The sequence below is a fragment of the Rhinolophus sinicus genome, chromosome 17, assembly GCF_057876585.1.
Source record: "Rhinolophus sinicus isolate RSI-liver-muscle chromosome 17, RSI-T2T, whole genome shotgun sequence".
NCBI lineage: Eukaryota > Metazoa > Chordata > Mammalia > Chiroptera > Rhinolophidae > Rhinolophus > Rhinolophus sinicus.
Genome location: NC_142517.1, coordinates 1,837,129 through 1,860,795, shown reverse-complemented (window position 1 = coordinate 1,860,795; position 23,667 = coordinate 1,837,129). Strand labels below are relative to the sequence as shown.

General features: G+C 58.3%; 3 protein-coding genes across 5 annotated transcripts in view; 2 read left to right on the top strand and 1 right to left on the bottom strand.

The window, feature by feature from the left end:
- The window catches only part of TRAPPC10 (trafficking protein particle complex subunit 10), an 84,996-nt gene extending 80,406 nt beyond the window's left edge, over positions 1 to 4,590 (top strand). For 2 of the 3 annotated variants that reach the window (XM_088794437.1, XM_074324484.2), the window contains 3 exons: positions 475 to 652; positions 2,713 to 2,907; positions 3,213 to 4,540. In XM_088794437.1, coding sequence (XP_088650563.1) covers positions 475 to 652; positions 2,713 to 2,907; positions 3,213 to 3,451 — 612 coding nt within the window. In that variant the 3' untranslated portion in view covers positions 3,452 to 4,540. Of the gene's footprint in view, positions 1 to 474; positions 653 to 2,712; positions 2,908 to 3,212 lie in introns of all 3 variants that reach the window. The other variant, XM_074324482.2, reaches the window with a different exon arrangement.
- Positions 4,591 to 6,572: 1,982 nt separating this feature from the next.
- Positions 6,573 to 8,122, bottom strand: LOC148754725 (uncharacterized). Its single transcript, XM_088794438.1, has 2 exons — positions 7,976 to 8,122; positions 6,573 to 7,323 (listed from the first exon to the last, which is right to left on the bottom strand). The coding sequence occupies exons 1-2, from the start codon at positions 8,065 to 8,067 to the stop codon at positions 6,786 to 6,788; spliced, it is 630 nt and encodes a 209-aa protein (XP_088650564.1). The 5' UTR covers positions 8,068 to 8,122; the 3' UTR covers positions 6,573 to 6,785.
- On the top strand, positions 7,050 to 22,911 carry PWP2 (PWP2 small subunit processome component). The gene is made up of 21 exons (XM_019745764.3): positions 7,050 to 7,187; positions 8,129 to 8,241; positions 9,340 to 9,434; positions 9,783 to 9,882; positions 10,613 to 10,756; positions 11,558 to 11,693; positions 11,955 to 12,169; positions 12,490 to 12,633; positions 13,592 to 13,662; positions 14,018 to 14,154; positions 14,643 to 14,791; positions 14,991 to 15,138; positions 15,398 to 15,548; positions 16,433 to 16,613; positions 17,715 to 17,862; positions 18,199 to 18,307; positions 19,381 to 19,446; positions 20,375 to 20,593; positions 20,820 to 20,970; positions 21,107 to 21,181; positions 22,368 to 22,911. The coding sequence occupies exons 1-21, from the start codon at positions 7,170 to 7,172 to the stop codon at positions 22,543 to 22,545; spliced, it is 2,748 nt and encodes a 915-aa protein (XP_019601323.3). The 5' UTR covers positions 7,050 to 7,169; the 3' UTR covers positions 22,546 to 22,911.
- Positions 22,912 to 23,667: the final 756 nt, after the last annotated feature.

Below are 23,667 nucleotides of genomic sequence, written 5' to 3'. Positions count from 1 at the left end.
AGGGTGTTGGAGAAATGGTATCGGGGCCTCCCGGTGCTTGCGACTCTGCAGGCTGTGGCCGCAGGCACGCCCTGGCCTGAGGGGCCGGTGTCTGGTTAGTGGCCAGCGTGTGGCAGGTGGGGGCTGTGCGGGTTTGGGTCTTTGCCCTGGTGGTGAGCAAATGTTGGTTAAGTGTGAATAGGTGTGAATCTCAGGTAAGATGTCACGGAGAAGGAAGCAGTCTGGAGAAAGTTGGTTATGGACTCCGTATTGGATGGGCCCGAGGAATTAGTGATCATTTTGCTAGTTGTGTAATGGCACTGTGTTTTGGTGAGAGAACGGCCATGCTTTGTAGCGATAGTACTGAAGTGTGCAGGGCTGGAAGGACAGCTTCCTCTGCGCTCCTCCAGATGGGGCCGCACCGCGTGTGTGTGCCTCACGGAGCCTATCTTCAGACTTACACGTCTCTGTCCTCTTGTCCCCTCTCTCGCTCAGACATTGTACAGCGTGAAAGCCGAGATCCTGCCGCCTGTGGGGACGGAGCACTGTCGGACAGGTGCGCTCTGCGCCCTGGAGGTATGTGTCACGCGCCTCGCAGACCTGCTGGAGGCCGACAGGGATGAGGCACTGACACAGTCCGACGAGTATCTTTCCACCAAGCTCATGTATGAAGGTAGGTCGAGGGGCTTTCTTTCCCTAACTGCTGTGCTAATCCGGTGCTTGAAGTGACTGTGCCCAAAGAGAGAATGTTCTAGAATTAAAAGCTCTCATGGAATGTTTCCTTATGTAACGGGGTTCTAGGCTCGCCAGAAGTGAACTGGTTATTGTGGAGTCGTTCTTCTAACAGGTATTATCAAGCCGTTGTCAGGCTCAGAGCTGAACCCACGTTGTCACTGAGAGCTGCCCTTTGCTCCGCCCTGAGGCGACGTCCAAGCCCCGTTGCTTAGCGTCCGGTGTCCTAATCATGGCTCCGGCCCTTTTCACTGCGGCTCCCTGTTTTCCCACCCCCACCATGACCCCCCCACACACACACCCAAAGGCCCCTGCTCCCCCAAGCTGGCTCCGGACAGCCCTCTACGGCCCCCTCCCGCAGGGCCTGCCGCCCTCAGGACCAGCTCTCGTTTTTTATCCTCTAAAAAACGATTGAGGAGCCAAATACATGTATATTTCCTTCCCTAGAGTAGCAGTCAGCCTGTTGCATGATGTTGTTACTGAAACAGAGCTGGTTTTCAAAACCAGAAGCGTGGGGCGAAGAGTGCCGTTGTGCACTTTCAAACCTGCTCACGGCCGACTGAGTTTCCCACCGGCTGCCTCCGAGCTGTGCTGACGTATCCTGTCGTTTGAAGCACGTGAAGCACGCAGGCCTCACGTTCATGTAGCTGGAGATGGGGGGACACTTACCAGCTCTCAGCTAACGGGGGACGCTCTCTGATGCTTCGCCAGACTTGACAAGCGGTGTGTTTTCCCGCCTGGTTACAACGTGAAATCTGTTCCATTAAATACTTTGATCTCTTGCATTTGGAAAGGCTTGTCACTGGTGGTACCATGTGTCAGTCACCTGGGAACCGTGGTTCCTGAGGTACCAGATCTTCCCAGTCTTGTCACCTGTCATGTGTACTGTCACAAACTCACATTGCTTCAAGCTCACCCTGAGCTCATTCCAGGGACACTGTCAGGCTCACAGTGGCAAGTGCACATTTTCCAAAGTTTTCATTTTGGATCCAAGTTTCAAATTGTGTCATTGGCCACTTCTTAGAAATGACAGACTCATGCCATTGATTTTCAAGAAAATGTCTGCCAATACCCCAGATGAGCAGCCCGGCTGGTGGAGTCACAGAGAGCTGAGCGGCCAGCACCCCGCGCTGCGTGTGGTGAAAAGCACGCGGACCTCGGCTCCCGCGCGGGCCCCAGCTTTCCCACCACACGTGTGTCCACACACTGAGGATGGCGGGAGTGCGAGGAGGGCGTGGACCTCGTGGGTGCCCCGAGGAGCACACTCAGAACGCGGCTCCGGTGTGTCCTTCCCGGGCGCTGTCTGTCCTCTGCGTACCTCTGCTTGTCCTCGGCGCCATTCGTCTTCAGAGGCGCCCCGTCCCATCTGCAGGATGCCGCCCTCTGCGACCCCTTCTTCCCTGCTCATGTGCTCCTGGGTTCTCGCCTTGTGCTGACACGGGGATGCTGTGGCCTCTGCTGTCCTGCGTGTCCTGCCTTGGAACGGTTACACTGACGTACGTCCCAGCTGTGTGTTACAGCTGCTGGTAGTGACTGCATCTGCTGTGTATTGAGACTCTCCGACGTTCTGGGAGAGGTTCTGTGGCTTATCTACCCACCCGTGGAGATGCTGTGTGAGCAGCAGCGGGGATTCAGACGCCCTGGTCTGTGCCGCCGGTTACCAGGCGCCAGCAGCCTGTTCCACGCCCACGCCTCATGTGACAGCCAGAGCAGCCATGCTGTGCCCTTGGAGCAGTACACAAAGGGTGCAAGGTCCTTTCCAATGAGAGCTGAGTCCTGGTTCCTTTATTGACTTGAGGGAAGGGTGTTGCCCGTGCACCGCACGTGTATCTCAGGTGTGGTGTGTGTGTTGTAGTGGAAGGTGCCGTGACGAGGCAGCAGAGGCAGCCTGTGTGCCCCAGCTTCGCGTCTCCCCTGGGGACTGGGACTGGGTGCTGTGACTTTGGCGTCTGAGCACTGCGTGCCCTTTCCCGGGGTAAACGTGGTCCTCCTCTCTTTCAGTGGTTGACAACAGCAGCAACTGGGCAGTGTGTGGCAAAAGCTCAGGCGTCATCTCCATGCCTGTGGCCGCACAGGCCACGCACAGAGTCCACATGGAGGTGATGCCGCTGTTTGCCGGCCGCCTGCCCCTTCCCGACGTCAGACTCTTCAAGTACCTCCCACATCACTCTGCGTACCCTTCACAAGCGGACGCTGGTAAGGGCCCCTCACTGGTGTGGTGAGCGGGCGCTCCGTGCACAGCTGGCACGCCGTGTCCCAGCTGGGCCTGCGTACACAGCCCATGGCCGCACCAGCTTCCCATAGCAGAGCCCCGCCCGGGTTCTAGGCCTTGGGCACCTGCTCTGCGGAGCAGCCCTCCGAGGACGTGTACACTTCCCTGCAGTGCTGGCCTGGTCAGCATGTGCCGCCCTGGAGGTCAGCTCCGGCGGCGTGCTCCTCCCCGGGTGGGCGAGGGGTCCACGGCCGGGGCCTGCGTCTCTCACCTCCTGTGCGTTTTGCAGATAGCTGGATAGAAAACGACAGCCTGTCAGTGGACAAGCATGTGGATGACCAGCTGGACAGCAGCAGCGTCAAGAGCAGGGGCAGCGTGCACGCGGCCCCCGGCAGCGAGCACAAAGGCTTGCCTATGCCCCGGCTGCAGGCACTGCCGCCCGGCCAGGTCTGCAACGCCAGCACGGCCACGCAGGTCCTGGTTGTCCCCAGCGGAGACGACCATGTCCTGGAAGTCAGCGTCACATGACCACGCCCAGACCGGGGGCGTGCACTTGAAGGGATCCTGACTCGATTGTGACCTTCTGGCTCTGACTGGACTTGGGGACTCTGCCTGCCCACAGGAGCCTCAGCGAGTCTCAGTGTACAGTGCTCAGCAGAGTCCCAGCTGAGTCTTGTGTGTCATCTGTGGTGTCAGGTTTCGTGTTAGTTTCTCATGTCCCTGTCCCCGAGCTGCTGTCCTCCACGTTGGCCCCAGCCCATTTCCCTACCCACCCCCTCCGTGTGCGTGAAAGGCCATTACAGGCAGCTCTCACCGGGGCGGCCTTTCAGTCTGCTGCTTCTGTGCGGAGGGTCTTATTAGAGTAGAGACACGTGTGTGCCTTCCTGGGCACAGGGCCGCCCCCAAGGGATAACGCAGTCCTTTGCCCCCGCTCATCTAGTTGTGCTTTTCTAGAATAACACCCTTTAAGGGCAGGTGGGTGGGGCTGAGAGGTGGGGTGGGGAGGGAACAACCCCTTCTGTGCCTTGGGATGTGACATGGGGAGGGCCAGAGCAGCCATTAGCCAGAGCCATTTCAAAGGTACTTCAAGGACTAGAGCAGGGTGCAGAGAACAGCCCGGCACTGGAATAGTTTAGGAATGAATGTTTCTGGAACGCTTTTTCCCTCATAATGTTGATTATCATATGCACTTGAAATTAAATACATATTTATTTTAATTATCATATATGTGGGGGTTAATATGTTGTGTTTTCTCTCACTTTTAAACTTAAAGTCTTGACATGTAATTGTAACTATAATCAGTATTTTTCTTTTGCACCTTAAATCTTAGAAATTACGAGGTTCCTTTGAGGTAAAAATTAGAGGGGTCCTCTCAGTGCATTTCTAGTCTGGTTGTAGGAGGGGTTTGAGAGTCTTGGCATAGTACCTGCTGGCCACTAAATTGCAGTCATACCATACCAATGGATTCATTTGCTTTCGGTTGTAAATTTAATTGTACATATGGTTGATTTATTATTTTAAAAAGTACAAACTAACTGATGTAATGTTTATGTATAAGTTGCACCAAAAATTAAGGACAAAATAAATATGTGTTTGTTTTTATTGGTGTGAAAGTCACAGCTTGTAAATAAGCGTTGTATGTATTAAACCTTTTCCAGCTCTCTAAAGCAATGTCTTTTTGTACATATGAAACAGAGAACTCTTAATTCACTGGGACAGTGTGGTTGGAATTGAACTTGACCAGGTTACTGCACTTGAGGGTGGGGCCTCATGGGTAACCTCAAATGCATGAGCCTTAGAACAAAAGGAGCGCCCTGCAGCTGTTACTGCCCTGGCCTCTCCCCTGCAGGGGGAGGCGGGTGGGGTGGCAAGCAGGTCAGACCAGTAGGCACGCAGCGGAGCAGGCGGCAGGCGGCACCCTTCTGTGTGTTTTCAACTCATCCAACAGATAAAAGTGGTGTGATTCCCCTCCCCAACCCCCGTCCTTTTCATTTATAGAAATCGGAGAATTGTGGGAAGAAGATAAATGTTTGTTTACACTTTCCAGAAATTTATCTTCTTATGAGCAATTTAAAGCTAATAAACTTGGTCAACTAGTTAGGCAAATTAGAACTTCAGAATCTAATGATTGTTTCAGGTTTTTTAAATGAAGTTGCTTTTGTTGTAAAAATTGATGCTTGTCCTGCAGATCTGCCAAGTCCAGTGAAGGAAGAGATTTTTGAGGTTTCTGTCGGAAAAGTCTGTAATCCACGTCGTCAGCCTCGGAGCCAAGGGCACAAACCCTCCCTCCGTGTAATGTAGTTTTCCCTCTTTTTCTGGAAAGGGGACTGTGATTCAGTAATTACCTTATCTCTGTTTGATTTTTGTGTTCTAATCCCAGAATGAAATTCTCTAATTACATTTATGTTTAGAGGGGAAAAATGAAGGGAAAATAAAAAATGTTTACGGTGGTTTCTTCTTGTCCAGAAATTGAATGAAATCAAATTTATCCCAGGTTTATTTTTTTCCTCTAATTACCCAAAAGATCCCTTGCAATATGTTACATTAGTGTCCGGGGGTTTTTTGTTTGTTTTTGTTTTTTACACAGAAGAGGAATGCCACCTAAAACTTGAAGTCCTTTGTTGTTTTCAAGTAAAAAGCTGTAATTTGATTTTCGTTGTGTTTAAAATAAGGCTTATGCGTTTGAGACAAGCTGGTTTTGTTGATAAAGATGTAGCAGCTGTTAAATAATTGTGAAGCCCGATACTGAATGTGCGTCTAAAAACCAGAATATGCAGCCATTTCACAAATATGTGTGGAACATGTAAATACTAACAAACGGAAAAGAAAATAAGTTATAATTTTGGTGAATTTCATGGGGTCTCCTATGATTGGAAAAATTATAACTTCTGATTCTAATGTGAAAATTGTTGTATTTAATCTGAAAATGACTTCTACCTGCAGTTCCATTGTCAGCACAGGCCGATCTGCATTAGACTCCTGCATCAGTAAGTCTTAGCGAAGGTACACACAGGCTTCTATTCAGTTTTCCTTTAGTGTTGAAATAAGATTGAGTTCTAAAATAAAATGAACACTCCAGGTGTGTAAATAAAATGAAAAGTTATATTTATGTAAAAGAACAAACTAGACTGATGGAAATGTTTTACTGTCAACTGGGATCTTTAAAATAAATCCTATATGATTTTAAAATTAGGTTTTTCACGAAAATACCCCCTTCTCTAAATTTATTAATCCCATATGTCAGGCTGTAAGACAATTAATACAGGTTTGCTGGGATTCTGTGACTGGAAAATGTGACACGGTGACTTTGATGCTGCAGGTATCCCATTTTCATGGTTTACTATAAAAGTCATTTTTCACATTATTTTGTAATATATTAGACTAAAAGCATTGTATTAAGATTGTTTAAAATGTAAGCATTATAATTCTGAAAATACACATTTTAAGAAGAAACTTTGCTGACTTGAACTCGGTTCTTTTGCTGTGGGGTGAAAACTGAGTGTGCAGAGTTACACAGTTTTTCTTATTTTCTCTCCCTGACCCTTGTTTCCGAGTCCAAACGTAGATGAGTCACTTTGGCGGGAGCATTAGGGATTTGTTCTCATGGTTTATTACCCAGTAGCTCACGAGAACGAAGACACTTGAGTCGTCAGAGGTTTCAGAGTTTTTTTGTAGACATATTTGCCAACCTAACCTTTGACAAAGTATTATAACTGCCTCTGTGATGGTTGGTAGCGTCGCTGATACAGTTTCTTCGGGAAAGAGTGGTTTTCCACGTTGATTCAGAATCCCATTATTTTTGGTCCCCCTTTCATAATCCGAAGCTACTAAAAGAGCGCGGGGTCGGACCTTCGCATCCTCCTTAGTGCATGAACGGTACTCGGGCGGCAGGGCGAGCCCGGCCCAAGCCCGTGAAGACGAGAACCTCCCCGGAATGCGCCGCCCAGCTCCCCGCGTAGGTGCTGGGCTCCGGGGCAGCGGGGGGTGGGGCTCGTGGGCTCAGGCTCCGCCTCGGGGCGGGGACGGGCGGGGCCTGAGACCCTGGCTCCGCCCCTGGGGGAGTGGGCGGGGCCTGAGACCCTGGCTCCGCCCCGGGGCGGGCGTGGGCGGACCCGCAGGCTGGGACGCCGCGCCTCCGGGCCGCGTGGGGCGCTGTGGCGGAGGTCGCGGGGCGCCCCGGAAGTGGTTGCTGCGCGCCGGCTGACGGGCGCAGAGGCTGCGCGGTGCGACACGTGCTGTCTCCGCGATGAAGTTCGCGTACCAGGTGAGCGTCCTCAGCGACGGGGAGTCCGGCTGGGGCAAGGGCAGCGAGGCGGTTGCTTTGCTGCTCGCTCGGCGGCCAGCGGACGGGGCCTGGGTGGGCTCGGCGTCCGGCAGCCCTGTCCTCACCGTGTGGCCTCCTGAGTGGGGCGGGAGCGGCGGGCCCGGGTCTGCAATCCCGGTTCCCAGAGGCCGCGCAGACGCGGGAGGTGTGCGGGCGCGGACGAGCGGGGCGGCGGGAGCGGGCGCCCCGACGTCGCGCTGCCCTCGTCTCCCTCCCTCCCTCCCTCCTCCCTCTCCCCCTCCCCCTCCCTCCCTCCTCCCTCTCCCCCTCCCCCTCCCCCTCCCTCCCCCCTCCCCCCTCCCCCTCCCTCCCCCTCCCTCTCCCCTCCCTCTCCCCTCGCCCCTCTCCCCCTCCCTCCCTCTCCCCCCCTCCCCCTGCTGCTGGCGTGTGTGTCTTCACCGAGCTCCACACGCTCCGTCGCTCCGTAGCCCCGCCTCCGGGGCCTGGGCTGTGAGGGCACCGAGGGCAGAGGCCGTGCCCGCAGAGCGATGTGCGGGGAACCTCACATTTGATGACTGACTCGATGAATGAGTTACTGCTAGGACGCTGGCAGGCGACTCTGCTCAGGAAGCCGTGCGCCCACGAGGCGCTCGGAGCGCTCGCTGTTGCATTGCCGCAGCTGTTCTCTCCCCGAGACGTGGGCCCTGTCCTCCCTCCCCTGGCAGACACCTGTCTGTGCAGCTTTCCCTGCCACTCGGTAGGGCTTCGGCCCTGGGCGTTGCACTCACCCGTCTTCCGCGCTCTTGCTCAGGCCTGGGCCGCATAGGTGCCCAGCAGGTGTCTCGGGATGGTCAGGGGCCCTGCACAGGCCCTGTGCCATCTCCTGCACTGGAGACCTCACGTAGCCCTTTTCTGAAGTTGACGCTCTGTTTTCTTTCCAGTTTTCAAATTTGCTGGGGACAGTCTATCGGTGTGGAAACTTAAATTTTACGTGTGATGGAAATTCAGTTATCAGTCCTGTGGGAAATAGAATCACTGTATTTGACCTTAAAAAGTAAGTCCGCTAAAATGACGTTAACAGTAGCAGTCATTGTAGTTGGCAGGTAAAAATCGATGGCGTCTTCCTCAACTTCCTCTTAATGGTTCACTCGTTAATTAAGTCCAGCGAGGGGACCACAGGACTATGTGGAGTGGACCTGGCTGTGGAGCCCAGTCTCTTTGTTCTCGTTCCTCAGCTAAACCGCGTGTGTCCAGGTCGCTGTGACCTTCAAGGTAGAAGTCCTGTGTCTGCTCATTGTGTAGCAGGCACTGGGGGCATGGAAGCCGCCGTGGACTCCTGCTCTCAGCACAGTGCTTGCCGCACGTGACTTCTGCCTGCTTGGGTGCCCGAACCAGCGTGTGACTTTCATAAGGGGAAGGACTGAACGGGCTGTCACCACCTCCCAGACTTGTGTGGCCTGGGCGGGATCCTCCTGTCACAGACTGTGTGGGTTTCTGCCCTGTTCTGCAGGCCTCAGTTTTTCTGTCTGTAAGATGGGACAACAGTACGAGCCTTCTCTGCAAGTCCTTTGCTAAAGAGCCCAAGAGCGGTGCCTGTGTGGGGTGTGCCCAGGGCTGGCTGCTGGCATGGTCATTACTGTCACTGTTTTGTTTAAATGATATCTGAGAGGGGCTCTCTACAGTAACAATCACGTTCATTGAAGAAAAATTGGAAAAATAACAAAATTAGACTCTAACCTAATAGTTACTTGTCTTTAATATTACTTATTTTTCAATTTTTGCGCATTTTCCTATTTCTGTAAAAAGTTTTAGATGGGTGAGCTGACCTTGCAGTTAATCCCTCCCATTGGGCAGTGAGCTTGCTTCTGGCTTTGTCTCTCACGCCATCCTAGTCTTCCTGGGATGCAATCCTAAAAGCAAAACTGACACATCCAAAGCCTGTTTTTAAGCTATTTAACATGCTGTCCAGAACTTTGTCCAGGGACATTGCCTTATTTCCTTTCCCTCCAGCGAGGAGCAAGGATTAGTGATGAGCTCTGGCCCAGGAGCTCCCGGGGACAGGAGGTGCATGAGGCGGGGCAGGTGGGCTGCTGGTCCCAGCCTCTCCGTCTGACGACATGACACCAACACTCGGCTCTGCTTTTTGTCTCAGCAACAAGTCCAACACTCTGCCCCTGGCCACGCGGTACAACATCAAGTGTGTGGGGCTGTCCCCAGACGGCCGCCTCGCCATCATCGTCGATGAAGGTGACGCCTTCAGCCCAGAGATGACAGTGGTGCAGGGTGGTGACTGGTGGCACTGGCTGGGGGGTGGGTATGGGCGTCAGGGTGACAAGAGGCCGACTCCAAATCCTGCTGGGTCCGCACCCCTGTTGCTCCCATGTCTGGAGCCCTGGTGTGTAGGCGTGGGGGTGGGTGGACGTGCCTGGGCTCCTCCCTGGCTGTGTGCCCTGGACCTCAAGCGGGAGCGGGGCTGTGTGTGGTGGGTGGGTGGGGGCGCTTTCCAGAGCTGTGCTGCTGCAGTGAGAGGCGAACCTGCATGCAGCTAAGCTGTGTGGGGCGAATGGCCATTACCGCGTTCCTCCCTTTCTGCAGGGGGCGACGCGCTGCTGGTCAGCCTGGTGTGCAGGTCCGTGCTGCACCACTTCCACTTCAAGGGCTGTGTGCACAGCGTCTCCTTCTCCCCTGATGGCAGGTATGGCCTGTGTGCTCAGGATGGGCCGTTTTGTGGAGGGCTGGCGCTGGCTCGTGTGGACCTGGTGGGGTCACTGTGGGAGCCTGTGCCAGGGCCTGGTGTGGGCCGGCCAGACAGTAACGGCTCGGAGTCCAGGCTCCTGCAGGGCGCCCCAGGCGCAACCCCTCCCTCCGCCACTCCAGGGCTGGCCTGGCTCACAGCAGGTGTCATGGCCTCCAGATAGCGGGACTGTGAAGGAGCCCCCGACTCGGAAGTCCCAGTGAGGCGGGTCTTGTGTGGGGACAGGTCCAAGGCCCGAAGGAAAGGGTTGTTCCCAGGTTGCTCAGCCCTGGGCTGACCGGATCCCCATCCACGTCCACACTCAGAAACCCCCAGCGCGGCATCCGAGGCGGAGGCCGTTCCTTGGTGCCTGTCACACAGGGTTGGTGTCTTCCTTTCAGTTCCACCCGGAGCTGTCTGAGCTGGTCCTGGCCTTGGTGACCAGACTGGCGGGAGTACCTGAGGGGGCCTGTCCTAGGGCTGAGGTGTGGCAGCACCGCGGGATGGGTCCCTTCCCTGGGTCTGCATCTGTCCTACTTTGGCCTGGGTCCCCTTGGGGCCAAGGAGAGGCAGGTGCCCAGGTTTGCCTCATAGGAACCTGGCCTCAGCAGGTGCGCCGTCCGCCCAAGGCCCTGAGCTGGCCTCAGGGCTCACTGGTGTTGAATGCTGACTGCTCCCGTTCCTGCTGCAGAAAATTTGTCGTCACAAAAGGCAATATTGCTCAGATGTACCACGCCCCTGGGAGGAAGCGAGAATTCAACGCGTTTGTCCTGGACAAAACCTACTTTGGGCCCTACGACGAGACCACATGTATTGACTGGACAGACGACTCTCGGTGAGGCCTGGGAGGGGCCGTCAGGACGCCTGTCACCAGCCCCTTGGCACACCCGAAGTTTCCGTCTGAAAGGCCCTCCTGAGACTTGAGGGGTCTGGGTGCAGGGAGGGCTCCTATTGAGTTAGGGCCACGCAGCCTGGCCTTGACCTCTGAGACCGGGGAACAGAATCTGGTCCTTGAGGAGGTGCGCTCTGGCCAGTGCGCTGAGGCCAAGTTCACGCTACCAAATGTCTAGAGGGCCGTGGTCAGTGTGTTCGTTGGTGGGCTTCTCCCACGTGGGTGCTGGGGTTGCCCTGGCCCATCCTTTCACAGCCGCCGTCCCTATCCCAAATCATCCCCAGAGGCACCTGAGAGCAGCTGCCTTTTTCTCAGCTGCCCTGCATTCTGTGGTAGGGAGGCTGACGGTGGCTGCCGCTTTATATTAATACATGGGACCAGCTGTTGTCATGAACGCCAGGCCACAGAGCGGTGGGGGGACGTGGCCCCAGGCAGTGTGTCAACCCTCGGGCAAGCTGCAGAGTAGGGTGGGCCCCCCAAGGCCGAGCCTTCCTGCCTCTTCAGGGAGGCGTGAGGAGCAGGTTCTCCAGGCAGCACCCAGCAGGCCGGTGGTTGGTTTTGCCCACCACATGCCTCCGTAGGGACTGCTTTTCAAGGAGGGACAGTGACACATGTCCACCGATGCTCCTGGTCCCAGAAGACATAGGAGGGAAGTGGGCAGTGCCTGTGACCCGTCCCCCGTCCCCCTGGGCTTGGGCGGCACTCAGCTGGGAGCCCCCCGCACGAGCTGTGTTTCCTCTGCAGGTGCTTTGCGGTCGGGAGCAAAGACATGTCTACATGGGTATTTGGGGCCGAGCGCTGGGACAACCTCATCTACTATGCGCTGGGGGGACACAAGGACGCCATCGTGGCCTGCTTCTTTGAATGCAGTAGCTTGGACGTACGTCCCTGCACCAGAACCCCTGGTCCCATAGCATCCTGGGTCACAGCCGTGAGTGGGGTGCTGGGCCCGCCTGGAGGACCCTCCTGGTCAGCTGGGAAATCAGCAATGGCTGTTGGCTGACTTGGGAGTCGCCTGACCCAGTGCTCAGGGGCTTTGGTGGAACGGCTGAGGCCAAGACAAGCTCTTGTCACGCTGCCTGCGGTCGGTGCGGCCGGGGGTGAGGGCAGCCCACGCCTACCCGTGTGCTTTCCTTTGCAGTTGTACACGCTCAGCCAGGACGGAGCCCTGTGTGTGTGGCAGTGTGACACCCCCCCTGAGGGCTTGCGGCTGAAAGCCCCCGCAGGCTGGAAGGCGGACCTGCTGCAGAGGGAGGAGGAGGAGGACGAGGGGGAGCGGGAGACCACCATCCGAGGGAAAGCCGCGCCGGCTGCGGGGGAGCAGCAGGGCAAAGTGAAGTACTCACGGCTGGCCAAGTAGGTCCCCTGCCGCAGACAGACCTGGGCGGGAAGGCTCAGAGGCACAGACCAAGGCTGTGACTCTGCGAGCTTATCCCTGGGGACCACCTGAGAGGGCCTCGTGTCCTGAGCACGGGGCCGGGGGCTTTGGGAGAGGAGAGCTGCGGACGTGAGGAAATAGGGAGTCATCCTCAGAGGAGCGAGAGACAGTGCGGTCGGGCTAGCTGGGCCGCTGTTTGGCATGGAGTGAGGGCCTGTGGCCTGTGGGTCCCAGGCCTGGCTTGTACCAGCCTGGCTCTCTGGCCCCTCCCACAACTCTGCTGTTCCCCATTTATTAGGTACTTTTTCAATAAAGAAGGCGACTTTAACAATCTGACAGCTGCAGCGTATCACAGGAAGACCCACCTCCTGGTCACTGGTTTTGCTTCTGGAATCTTCCACCTTCATGAGCTCCCAGAGTTCAACCTGATCCACTCCCTGAGGTGGGCACCTCTGCTCTGTGTGGCAGCTTCAAGCGCTGGCAGGGGAGCGGACAGAGGCTATGCCGTGCCTGCCCTGAACACAGGCCCTGGAGTGGCCAGGAGTCCTGGGTGGCTGCTTGGATGGCTTCCCCAGACACCTGCCCTCACCTTTGGCCTAGCCAGGTGGGAGGTGGGTTGGAGGGGATTCAGGTGTTGCTGCCCTCGTCCCCATCTTGGACACGTAGTCCCCTCCCATGGGCTTTGGTCCCACGTAAGGTTTCCAGGAGGGAATTCTCACCCATTCTCGTGAATTTTTTTCGCTTTCTCTTTCCTGAACCCCGAGAAAAGTTTATCGGGAAAATCGGCTCCTTGAACCTAGTAATGCCCACAATAGGAAATAAAATAATACTCACAATGTATCTCTTAGACATTTTTCCTATTTAGCGTTTGGGGTTTTGGGTGGGAATTCCCGCCTGTTCTCAGGAATGTTTTTTCGCTTTTCTGTTCCAAGTTGGTTGGGAAATCGGGAGGATCGGCTCCTTGAACCCAGGTGGCTGGTAGTATTGGGCTTCACTTTGTGGAAATGATTCATCGTGGAGAACAGAAAACAGTTTATATTTCGGGATTCGGAAACAGGAAAGCGAAAAAAATTCCTGAAAACGGGCGGGAATTCCCGCCTGGAAACCCTAGTCCCGTGTATGGGTCACATCGTTTTTATTTTTCATTTTGGTTTTTTCCCTTCTGTATCTTGGGAACATAGAGAAAATCAAACCTGGTTTCACAAAACGACAGGCTCAGGGTTTTGAACACAGGGCATCACTCTGGATTTTCTGATGCTTTCAATGCGCTGGGTTCATTGAAGGGGGTGGGGAGAGGTGGGTAGGCCAGAGCACCTGGCCCTGTCCTTGCTTGCCCGGCCACCGCGCGGGTGACGACAGGAGGCTCTTCCTGTGCTCACCCGGTCCTGCTCTCTGCTCAGCATCTCGGATCAGAGGATCGAGTCCGTCGCCATCAACAGCTCTGGGGACTGGATCGCCTTGGGCTGCTCAGGTCCGTCTTCCCGCCGGGTTGTGTGAGAACAGGATGGCGCTCCTGCCCTGGGATGCAGCCTGTGGTCCCTCCAGGGCCTGGGCCTCCCCTGGCCTTGGGCGATGCCTTCAGGGGCCTGTGTGAGCAGAGCAGTCAGCGGGTGGCTCGTGTGTGGAGGACCAGTCAGTGAGACTTCCAGAACACAGGCTCCTCTGGCGGGTTGCATGGCGGGGCCGCTGTGTCCCTGCCGACTCCTCCCTCAGCGGGACGGGCAGTCATGGTGCCAGCATGAGTCAGGGCCACACGGGCCCACCCGGAATCTCAGGCAGTCGGTGTGGTGAGTGGGTCCCCAGCATCCCGCCCGTGTGCTCCTCAGGACTGGGCCAGCTGCTGGTGTGGGAGTGGCAGAGCGAGTCCTACGTGCTCAAGCAGCAGGGCCACTTCAACAGCATGGTGTCCCTGGCCTACTCCCCCGATGGGCAGTACATCGTGACCGGCGGGGATGACGGCAAGGTCGGTCTGGTCAGCAGCAAGGGTGCGTGGCCTGCGTGGGAGGAGCTCTGGGGCCTGTCCTGGCCTGTCCTGCGTGCTGGGGCACGGGCCTGTGGCCAGGCCCCACTGTGGTTCAGCCTAGAGCTCATGGGCGCACCTTGCCGTGTCTGGGCTGGACAAAGGGTGTTGACACACTTCCCTGGGTCTGAGGGAGAGGGTTTAGGTGTCTCCCTGTTTGTGGCCCAGGGTCCTGTAGATATGCAGCTGCTTGGCTGACGGGTCTGCGGAGCCAGCTGCCACCCTCAGCCCCAGGCGGGTGCTTGCTGCAGCTCCCAGGGTGACACGGCCCCCCACACAGTGCCCCACCCTTCCTCGCTGGGCCCGCAGGAGGACACATGGGGCAGGCGGCCTCTCCAGGCCTCCGTGCATGTGCGGGTCCCTGGGTGGGGCTGCGCACGCATGTGATCTCAGGCCATCGCCCACCCACCCTCCCTGGCTGTCTGCCACAGGTCAAGGTCTGGAACACTCTCAGCGGGTTCTGCTTCATCACTTTTACGGAGCACTCAAGCGGGGTCACCGGCGTGACCTTTACCGCCACCGGCTACGTCATTGTGACCTCTTCCATGGATGGGACCGTGAGGGCCTTTGACCTTCACAGGTGACTTTCCTGCTCAGGTTATGGCTCAGAGGTTGTCCCTCTGCTGGGCTGTGAGAGGGAGGCTGAGGGATCCAGCTAGTTGGGAAGCACGTGCTGTGGACAGAAGCTCAGGGGTGAAGCCCCAGCACTCAGGCCCTGGGAACACATGAGGGTCGGGACCTCGGCCAGCGATGCCAACCCTGCTCCTCCCTTCCTGCAGGTACCGGAACTTCCGCACCTTCACGTCCCCACGGCCCACCCAGTTCTCCTGTGTGGCGGTGGACTCGAGCGGGGAGATTGTTTCTGCCGGGGCCCAGGACTCCTTTGAGATCTTTATCTGGTCCATGCAGACCGGCAGGCTGCTTGAGGTGAGGGAGCCTCTCTGGAAGGGGCCGGCTGGGGTGGGGGGCACACGCCACCTACAGTGAGGGCACCTCCAACTGACCTAAGGACGCGAGTGGGACGGAGGTCACTGTTGACGTGTGTTTCCTGGCCTGGCCCCCTCCCGGTCCCCTCATCTCAGCCTCGGCCACTCGGGCCGTTTCGGCAGCCACAGTGTGTGCCCGCCCCAGTGTGCAGCACAGCACCCCCGAGGCTCTCACCCCTTAAACCTCTGAATCGCTGTAGGTCTTGTCCGGCCACGAGGGGCCCATCAGTGGTCTGTGCTTTAATCCGATGAAGTCGGTCCTGGCCAGCGCTTCCTGGGACAGGACAGTGCGGCTGTGGGACATGGTGGACAGCTGGAGGACCACAGAGACGCTGGCGCTGACCTCTGACGGTAAGCTGCCGGGGGGGGGGGGGGGGAGCGGGTGGAAGGCCTGGTCTCAGTGTCGTCCCACCGTCTTGGTTGTGAGTTTGGATGTAAGCCCAGCATCCCCAAGGACCCTGCAGCTCTGGGCGGGCTGCCCTGTCATGTCACCTGGTGTTAGCTGGGGAGACAAGGGGCAGGAGAGCAGCGGGGCCCGGGCTGCAGCTTCCGCCACTCAGCGCTCGCCTGTGGGTTCGCCACTGGCCCTGAGAGGCGGGCTGGGTGGGCCCTGCCGCCCGATCCGGGGAGTGGCTTCCCGGTGCCCAGCCGGGCCGAGCGTGGGTGTCTTGTCGGGATTGTTCTCCCCTGCTGCAGCAGAGGTCACTGGTCATGGCAAAGACCGGACATGTTTGCCAGCTGCACAACTTGCCGGTCTCTGCGGGGTTCTCTGCTTCCCTGCGGTCCCCCCAGCTCTGAGCCAGGCTCTTAGCAGGCGGCGTCCTGCCTCTGGAGCCTCCACACTGGCCTCCACCACCACTTGTCTGTTTGCAGTCGGCCCTATGGTTCTATCAGAACCTTTGCCGTGACCTCTGTGGACTTACTTCTGCCCAGCCGTGCCGCCCACCAGGCTGGCCTCTGCCCAGTCCTGCCTGTGACCATCCTGTGGCCCCTCCTGGACCCCCCTGCTCCTCTGCATGCGCAGCCGCCATGGCTCTGAGCTGTTGGTGCTGGGGCCCGGGGCCTCCCCAGAGGGGCGGAGTTTCTCAGGGAGCGCTTGTGTGCCCCCATCCCCACCCCACCCCACCCACAGCTGTCCGTCAGGGAGCGTGCTGGTGGTGAAGACGAGCGAGGCTGTGGCCCGTGTGCTGGAGCCCGGGGTCTTCCTCAGGACCTGATTCTGCACCTCTTTCCAGCTCTGGCTGTGACCTTTCGTCCTGATGGTGCAGAGCTGGCTGTGGCCACGCTGAACTCACAGATCACCTTCTGGGACCCCGAGAATGCCGTGCAAACAGGCTCCATTGAGGGCAGGCACGACCTCAAGACGGGCAGGAAGGAGCTGGACAAGGTCACCGCCAAGCACTCGGCCAAGGGGAAGTGAGTGCCTCGTGGGAGCAGCGTGGGGTGTGGGGCGTGGGCCGTGGGCCGTGGGCCCTGCCCTCGGAGCCCAGGAGCCTGTCAGCTGTTTGCCAGAGGACACATCAAAGCTGTGTTGGGGTTTGCGGGTAGGAGGCTGCGGTGTGCTTGCACTCGGTGGGCTGTGTGAACGCTGCTGCTCTGAGCAGCATTCGAGGACCGGCAGTGCGGACGCCCCTGCTCAGTGTTCGTAGGCCTGTCCCTGGGAGACCGATCGTGGGCTGACTTTCAGTTCCTGAGGAACCACCAGACTTGTCCCAGGAGGCCGCGTCATCTCCCATGCAGGGTGGGAGGGTTCTGAGATCCCCCGGCGTCCCCGCACGCCTTTCTGTCTGCTGTTGGAAGTTATAGCTGTTCCGGGGGCTGTGGGCGGGATTCGCGGTTCTGATGTGCATCTCCCGGCCGCTGTCCGTGAGCATCTTGGGGGCGGACTGGCCATTGGAATGTGCCTTTGGAGAAGCGCGTCTCCAGAGCATTTGCCTGTTTTAGTTGGGGCGTCTGTCGTTGAGGCACGAGAGCCCTCCATGTGTCCAAGATCGGAAACCCCGTCAGGATGTGAATTGCAGACACCTCCCCCCTTCTGTGGGTCGTCTTCACTTCCTTGCTGATGTCCTTTGAAACACAAAGGGTTTTATTTCGAAGACACCCAGTTGGTCTATTTTTTTTTCCTGTTGCTTGTGCTTTTGGTGTCATATCAAAGAATCCGCTGTAAGACCCAAGGTCACTGTCTCAAGTCCTGTGAGCAAGTGGGATAGTAGGTGCCCGGTTTCTGGCCCTGTGAGCAGCCACGGGGAGGGTGGCCCCCTTTTCATTCTGACTTCAACAAGGACATGCCCTGATGAGCCAGGCAGCCCTTCTGTGCGGAGGTCGTGCCCGTGGGAGGCTGCAGTCCCCACCCCCCACGTGGGCGTGCTGCTGCCTCAGGGAGCGGGCACTGGACATTCTGAGCTGCAGGTTCAGGGCCCGCAGGCGTCTGGGCCATGAGCCGTGGGGGAATGTGGGTGGGAGGGCCGCGGTCTGCGGGCCCTGCGTGGTCACTGAGCCGCTATCCCCCTGCATCAGGGCCTTTACCACTCTGTGCTACTCCGCCGACGGTCAGAGTGTCCTGGCTGGAGGGAGGTCCAAGTTCGTGTGCATCTACCACGTCGGGGAGCAGATTCTGAGGAAGAAGTTTGAGATCTCTCACAACTTGTCTCTGGACGCCATGGAGGTGAGCGAGTGCCGGGCTCCATCTCCACTCAGGGGCTATCACCTGGGGTCACGCTGTGAGCGCACGAGGCAAGTGTTTCTGGAGGAACGTGTCCTCGGCATTTCCTGAGGATGCGCGGCCAGGATGGGCCTGGCAGACGGCAGCTGCAGGAGCAGCCTCCGCCGTGTGTTGGCAGACGTCCCCCATGTGCGCCCCTCTCTTCTTGGGGTCCGTGTGTCCTGTGCGTGTTCCAGACAGAGCTGGGTCTCCTCCATTGCGTATGCACACCAGCAAAGGGGGAGACGCGCCCTGCTCACCCCTGATGGCGAGACGACTTCCGGGGTTTTGCTTTTCTAGGAATTTTTGAACCGAAGGAAAATGACAGAGTTTGGCAACCTGGCACTAATTGACCAAGATGCTGGGGAGGAGAATGGAGTCGCAGTACCATTGCCAGGAGTCAGGAAAGGTGAGCGGAAGGCCCTTATGTCCCCCTGTGGGCGTAGGTAGGCTGTTGAGAACGGACAAGGACAGCCAAAAGCCCACACGGCACGGTGTTGGCGGCAGCTGACCCACCTGCCACCTCATTCCAGTCCTGGCTCATGCCCACGCAGGGCACCTGAGGCCTGCCATGCACTCGGGAGCCAGGGCACCTCAGCACCTGGCTGGGGGAGGACCGACGGAGCTGGTGCAGGTCCCGAGCGCTCCCTGCACCCCGTGGCGACCCCCCTGCACTGTGTGCATCCTCGAGACCGCACCGGGAGCGTGGTCCCTCATCCTCAGTGTTAGAGCGCTGGCCCTCCCCGCTGCGGACATTCTGATTGTCACAGCCTGGCGGGTGTGTTGCTGTGGGTATTGAATGTGGAGAGGCCCGGGGTCTGCAGGACCCACATGGACCCAGCCCCACATAGTGGTCGTCCCGAGCTTGAAAGCCCCCTGCAATGTATTTCTGGGGGGCATGCACAGAAAGTGCTCTAGCAAGGGCTCCAGGTGGGTGGGGCTGGGCAGCAAGGAGACTGACTTCTCATGGGTCACCTTCGTGTCACTGAATTTCATGCATGGGAACGTGTTCTCCTTTGAAAGCTAACTTGACAGTAAGTGCCAGAAAGGATGCATGTGACGACAGAGCCCAGGGAGTCTGGGCCTCCACTCCAGAGCTGCCATGTGCAGTCGTGAGGCTGGTGCATTGCACCAGTGGGCAGGTGGGGCGGGAACCACCCTGCCTCCCAGTCCTGGGCTGGGCGGGGACCTCTTCCAGGGAGAAATGAGTCATCTGCCCACCAGGCTGGAAGCCCACAGGCGCATCCACTCCAAGGGCTCAAACGTGGAGGCCAGAGGTGCCTGTGAAGCCACATCTGAGGCTTGGGCACAGGGCTCACCTGCTGCATCTGCGATGGGGCGCGAGGGCCAGGGCAGGACTACCGCTCACAATGGGCCCACAGCCACCCCTGCCAGCCAAGTAGCCCTAGTGGCCCTCCCTTGTCGGGTGGGTGGCAAGGGTTGTGCTGCCCTGTAACTGAGAGTCGTTCCTTTGGTTTCCAGGTGACATGAGCTCTCGTCACTTCAAACCTGAAATCAGGGTGACTTCGCTCCACTTCTCTCCCACTGGTAAGCCCCAAGCAGCGGGTTGTTGGTGCTGGAAGGGGTGGGGTGGGCGTGGGGGCCCACAGTGTGCACGACGGGCCTGTCACCTTTGCTCCAGGGACGAGCTCGGTCTCGGAGCTTCTGGCTGGCTCTGGGCTGCACTGTCCCCGTAGGTAGGACCTGGGCGTGTTTATCCACTCTGGAGGGTGGTTCTGAAAGCTGTGACGTCAGACAGGCCGCACATGAATATAGGCAGGCGGGTACCTGCCCTGAGCGCCCTGCATGTGTGCCAGTTGGGACTGTCCTGGGGGGCTGCCTCCTGGTCTGCCCCAAGTGCTTTGTTTCCCCTGCCCTGCCCCCGCCATCGAGAGTGTCCAGCAGACTGGCTCTGAGGGGCTGCTGGGGGCGGAGTCAGTGCCCCCAGGGCCTGGGACCAGTGGCTGTGTGCTGTCTGTAGACCACATGGTTTGTCTCAGCGTCGGTGGCTGATCGCCTGCAGCAGACTGAGTGACAGGCAGTAGGGCCAGAGCAGCACATGACATGGTACGGCTGTGAGCCGGGGTGTGGACTGGCTGGGGAGCAGTTTCGGCGACCCTCTAGTTTTGTGAGGAAAGTCTTATAGACCAGCCACGCCAGCCGGTTTGCACATTTTGTCCCGGCACCACGGTGGAATTGAGATGGTGCCACAGGGATCACATGGCCTGCGAGGCCGGAAGTGTCTGCCCTCGACAAGAAGGTTTGCTAGGCCTGCCTGGTGCATGCCAGCCGGGGAGGATGTGTGCCAGTGGCCCGGGCGCTCGTTCTGGAGAGGACCTGGTGTCTGCAGCAGGAGCAGGAGGAAGGCGTCCCCATGCTCCTTCCGTGGCCGCATCGGGGACCATGGGAGTGGGTTCTCTGAATGAGGGGGAAGGTGAGAAGCACTGCTGAGGAGCCGCTTGACTTCACCTCGCAGGACGCTGCTGGGCGGCCACCAGCACCGAGGGCCTCCTCATCTACTCCCTGGATGCCCAGCTGCTCTTCGACCCCTTCGAGCTGGATACCAGCGTCACCCCTGGGCGGGTCCGTGCGGCCCTGCGCCAGCGGGACTTCACCAGGGCGCTGCTCATGGCTTTCCGGCTGAACGAGAGGAAGCTGCTGCAGGAGGCCCTGGAGTCGGTGCCCCCGGACGAGAGTGAGTGGGGCGGGCGGGCGGGTGGGCGGGCGGGCGCTGGGCCTGCCGTAGTGGACGCCCCGGCATACGGGGTCCTCGGCTGGCCTCCCGGTGTGGGTCCTCCCGGTGTGGGGCCTCCCGGTATGGGTCCTCCCGGTGTGGGTCCTCCACGGTGTGGGTCCTCCCGGTGTGGGTCCTCCCGGTGTGGGTCCTCCACGGTGAGCCTGGGCCACTCCTCCTCTTCCAGTTGAAGTCGTCAGCTCTTCTCTCCCTGACTTGTACGTGGACAAAGTGCTTGAGTTTTTGGCTTCGTCCTTTGAAGTGTCTCGCCACCTAGAATTCTACCTTCTGTGGACTCAGAAACTGCTCATGCTGCACGGGCAGAAGCTGAAGGCCAGGTACGGTGTGCTTCCCGTGTTCGTCTGCTTTGCCCCTCGCTCCACCTGCTGGTCTTTGTGGACAGAAAGGGAAACTTGACCCGCGGGATGGGGGCCTTTACACGCACGTGCAGCACTCAGGGCGTCTCCGTTCCAGGGTGGGGAAGCTGCTGCCGGCCGTTCAGTTCCTGCAGAAGAGCATCCAGCAGCACTTGGACGCCGTCTCCAAACTGTACGTGTCCCTGGCGTGCTCGGGGGGGGGGGGGGGCACCTCGCCAGCTGGCTGCACACCAGGTCTGCGTCCGACTTGGGGACAAAAGGTGCTGCTGTTGCACGTGCTTGTTCGCTTGCTGCTGGTGAACTAACGCTGCCGGGCCCACCCCACAGTGGGACTCACGTTTGGCCGGCGTCACCTGTGGCCTGGAGTTGAAAACAAAGCGCTCAGTGAGTGGTTGCCACAGTTAGACTAGTGGAGGAGCCATCATCCCCCATCCCCGGGCAGTTTCTTTGTGGTTCGTGCGCTCTCTGGCCCCTCCCGGGAAGTCCTCGCAGCTTGTCCTCTCCTGGGGGCCCTCCCTCCCTACCATTGCCTGGGCCAGTGGAGAAAGGTGGCGTCCAAGGTGCTGTTGTCAGGAGCGGGGCCAGCAGCCCAGCTCCGTTACCGAGGGTGAGTTTCTGCCTGTTGTGTCAGCCCAGTGTCCACAGACAGAGGCCTGCGTCTGGGCCTGGGGGCCCATGGTTCTCAGCCTTTCTGAGTCTAGAGCAAGCCCTTCCCCCCTGAGGCTTTTCTTCCCGAGTATCCTGGCTGCGTTCACTGCCGTACCCCGGGAAGAGCCTTCCCCTTGCGGACACTTCCCGGACTCAGAACCGTCCCATGGGCCAGGGCCTCTGGTTAGATCGAGCCCTGGTTTGGGGTTCATGTGAATGCATTGGTCCTGGACTTCATTGTCTCGGGGTTTATGCTGATGTCGGGGTACAGCTGGCAGCTGTGTACTGGTTTGGGGGAGGCTGTGGCTATGCTGCCAGGCCCACGAAGGTGCTCTGTTCTTGTTGTCCTTGTCGTCACCGTGGGTCTCCTACATTGAAGCGCTTGTGCAGTTTCTCTTTATTCTGATAATGTGGGGAATGAGTGTCCCTGTCCGCTCTCTGAAACGGCCGGTGCTTCCTCAGGTGTCTGGTGGAACTGACTGGTGAAGCCATCTGGATCGGGTCCAGGGCTGGGTCAGGAAGTCACTGGGTCCCCAGGGGCAGGGACAGGGACCAGAGGAGGAGACATGTGGGGCAGGTGGGGGCTCATGCAGCCCTGGCTGGTTTTTCTCGATCACAGGGAAGGTGGTGGGTGACGGGTGAGCCAGGGTTCTCAGTGGAGTAGAAAACACCGGGCGCGCTTACCCAGGTGCCTGCTCTGCACTTTACAGCTGTGACTGGAACCGCTACAACATGCAGTACGCTCTGGCTGTGTCCAAGCAGCGGGGCGTGAAGCGCCCCTTGGAACCGCCGCGGAGTGAGGAGGAGGAGCAGGACGATGACAATGACAGTCTGCACCTGCTTGGGGACGGGGACGGGGCCGGGGCCGGGCTCGGGCTGCTGGAGTAGAGCTGGCTGCGTTGCAGTGCCACTCGTTTCGGTGAAGACCCCAGAGAAGGTGGAACCACGGCTACCTGGGCCCAGGAAGTGAGTGGAGGGCATGCGGGAGAGCTCTGGAACCACTGTCACCGAGGACTTGCTCTTCCTGTAAGGACCAAACGCGGGGGCAGCGCCATGGAGCAGGCTGACTGGTCCAGGACAGCTCGGGCTGGCTCGTGGCCGGGACCCCACGGTGTGAATAAGATGAGCATCTGCTTTTGAGAACGCTTTTCAGAGAGGCAGATGGCTTCCTATTTATAGACTCAAACTTTGTATGAAAGTTTATATTTTTAATATAGTTTTCATAATAAAACTGGAAAAGATGGAGTTTTCTAACATGTAAGTATGGCTTAAGTCTAAATTGGGAATGAAACATTTTTTCCTGAGTGTGATTGTCATGCAGGGGGATCAGGGCCCCCACCTACTGGCTCCTCCATGCCAGAAGGACAGGTGAGCGGGGTAGGGCAGGTAGTGGCCTGTCACACCCCAGCCCTCGGTCCCCTAATAGACACAGGGTCAGGACAGAGAGCATCTGCTTGACTCTGACCTTGGAGAGTTGCACAGGAGCCCTGGTGCTGGGACTGGATGGCCTGGGGAGCTTGCTCGCCTGCACCTGTTGCAGCATGGCTGCTGCCCTCCGTGGTGCCCTCAGGAATGGTCCCTGAGAGGCTGTGACCAGTTCCTCCACCACAGCCAGGCACCTGGTCCCCATGGATCAGGACCCTAGCAGACCCAGGTGCAGTACGTCCCTAACAGTGCAGGCCTGATGTCCAGCAGACCCCAGCCTGTCAATCATCGGAAGTGGGACCCACAGGTCACGCGACAGCACCCAGCTCTCCCGTGCTCACCTGAAAATGGAGCGATACCTGCCTATCTCCCTAGGCTTGTGTGCGGCTTGAGGGGTGAGGGGATGCATGTGACACAGTGCACCAGGAGCTGCTGCCACCACCACCATCCAACTGGAAAGCCCTCCACTGCACCCACGCCCGGGGCGGGGGGGGGGGGGGGTTGTCTGACCCGAGTCCGGTCACCCACAGTGTGTGTGCTCAGGTCAGCAGAACTCGGGCCGTGTCATTGGGCATGTCCATTCAC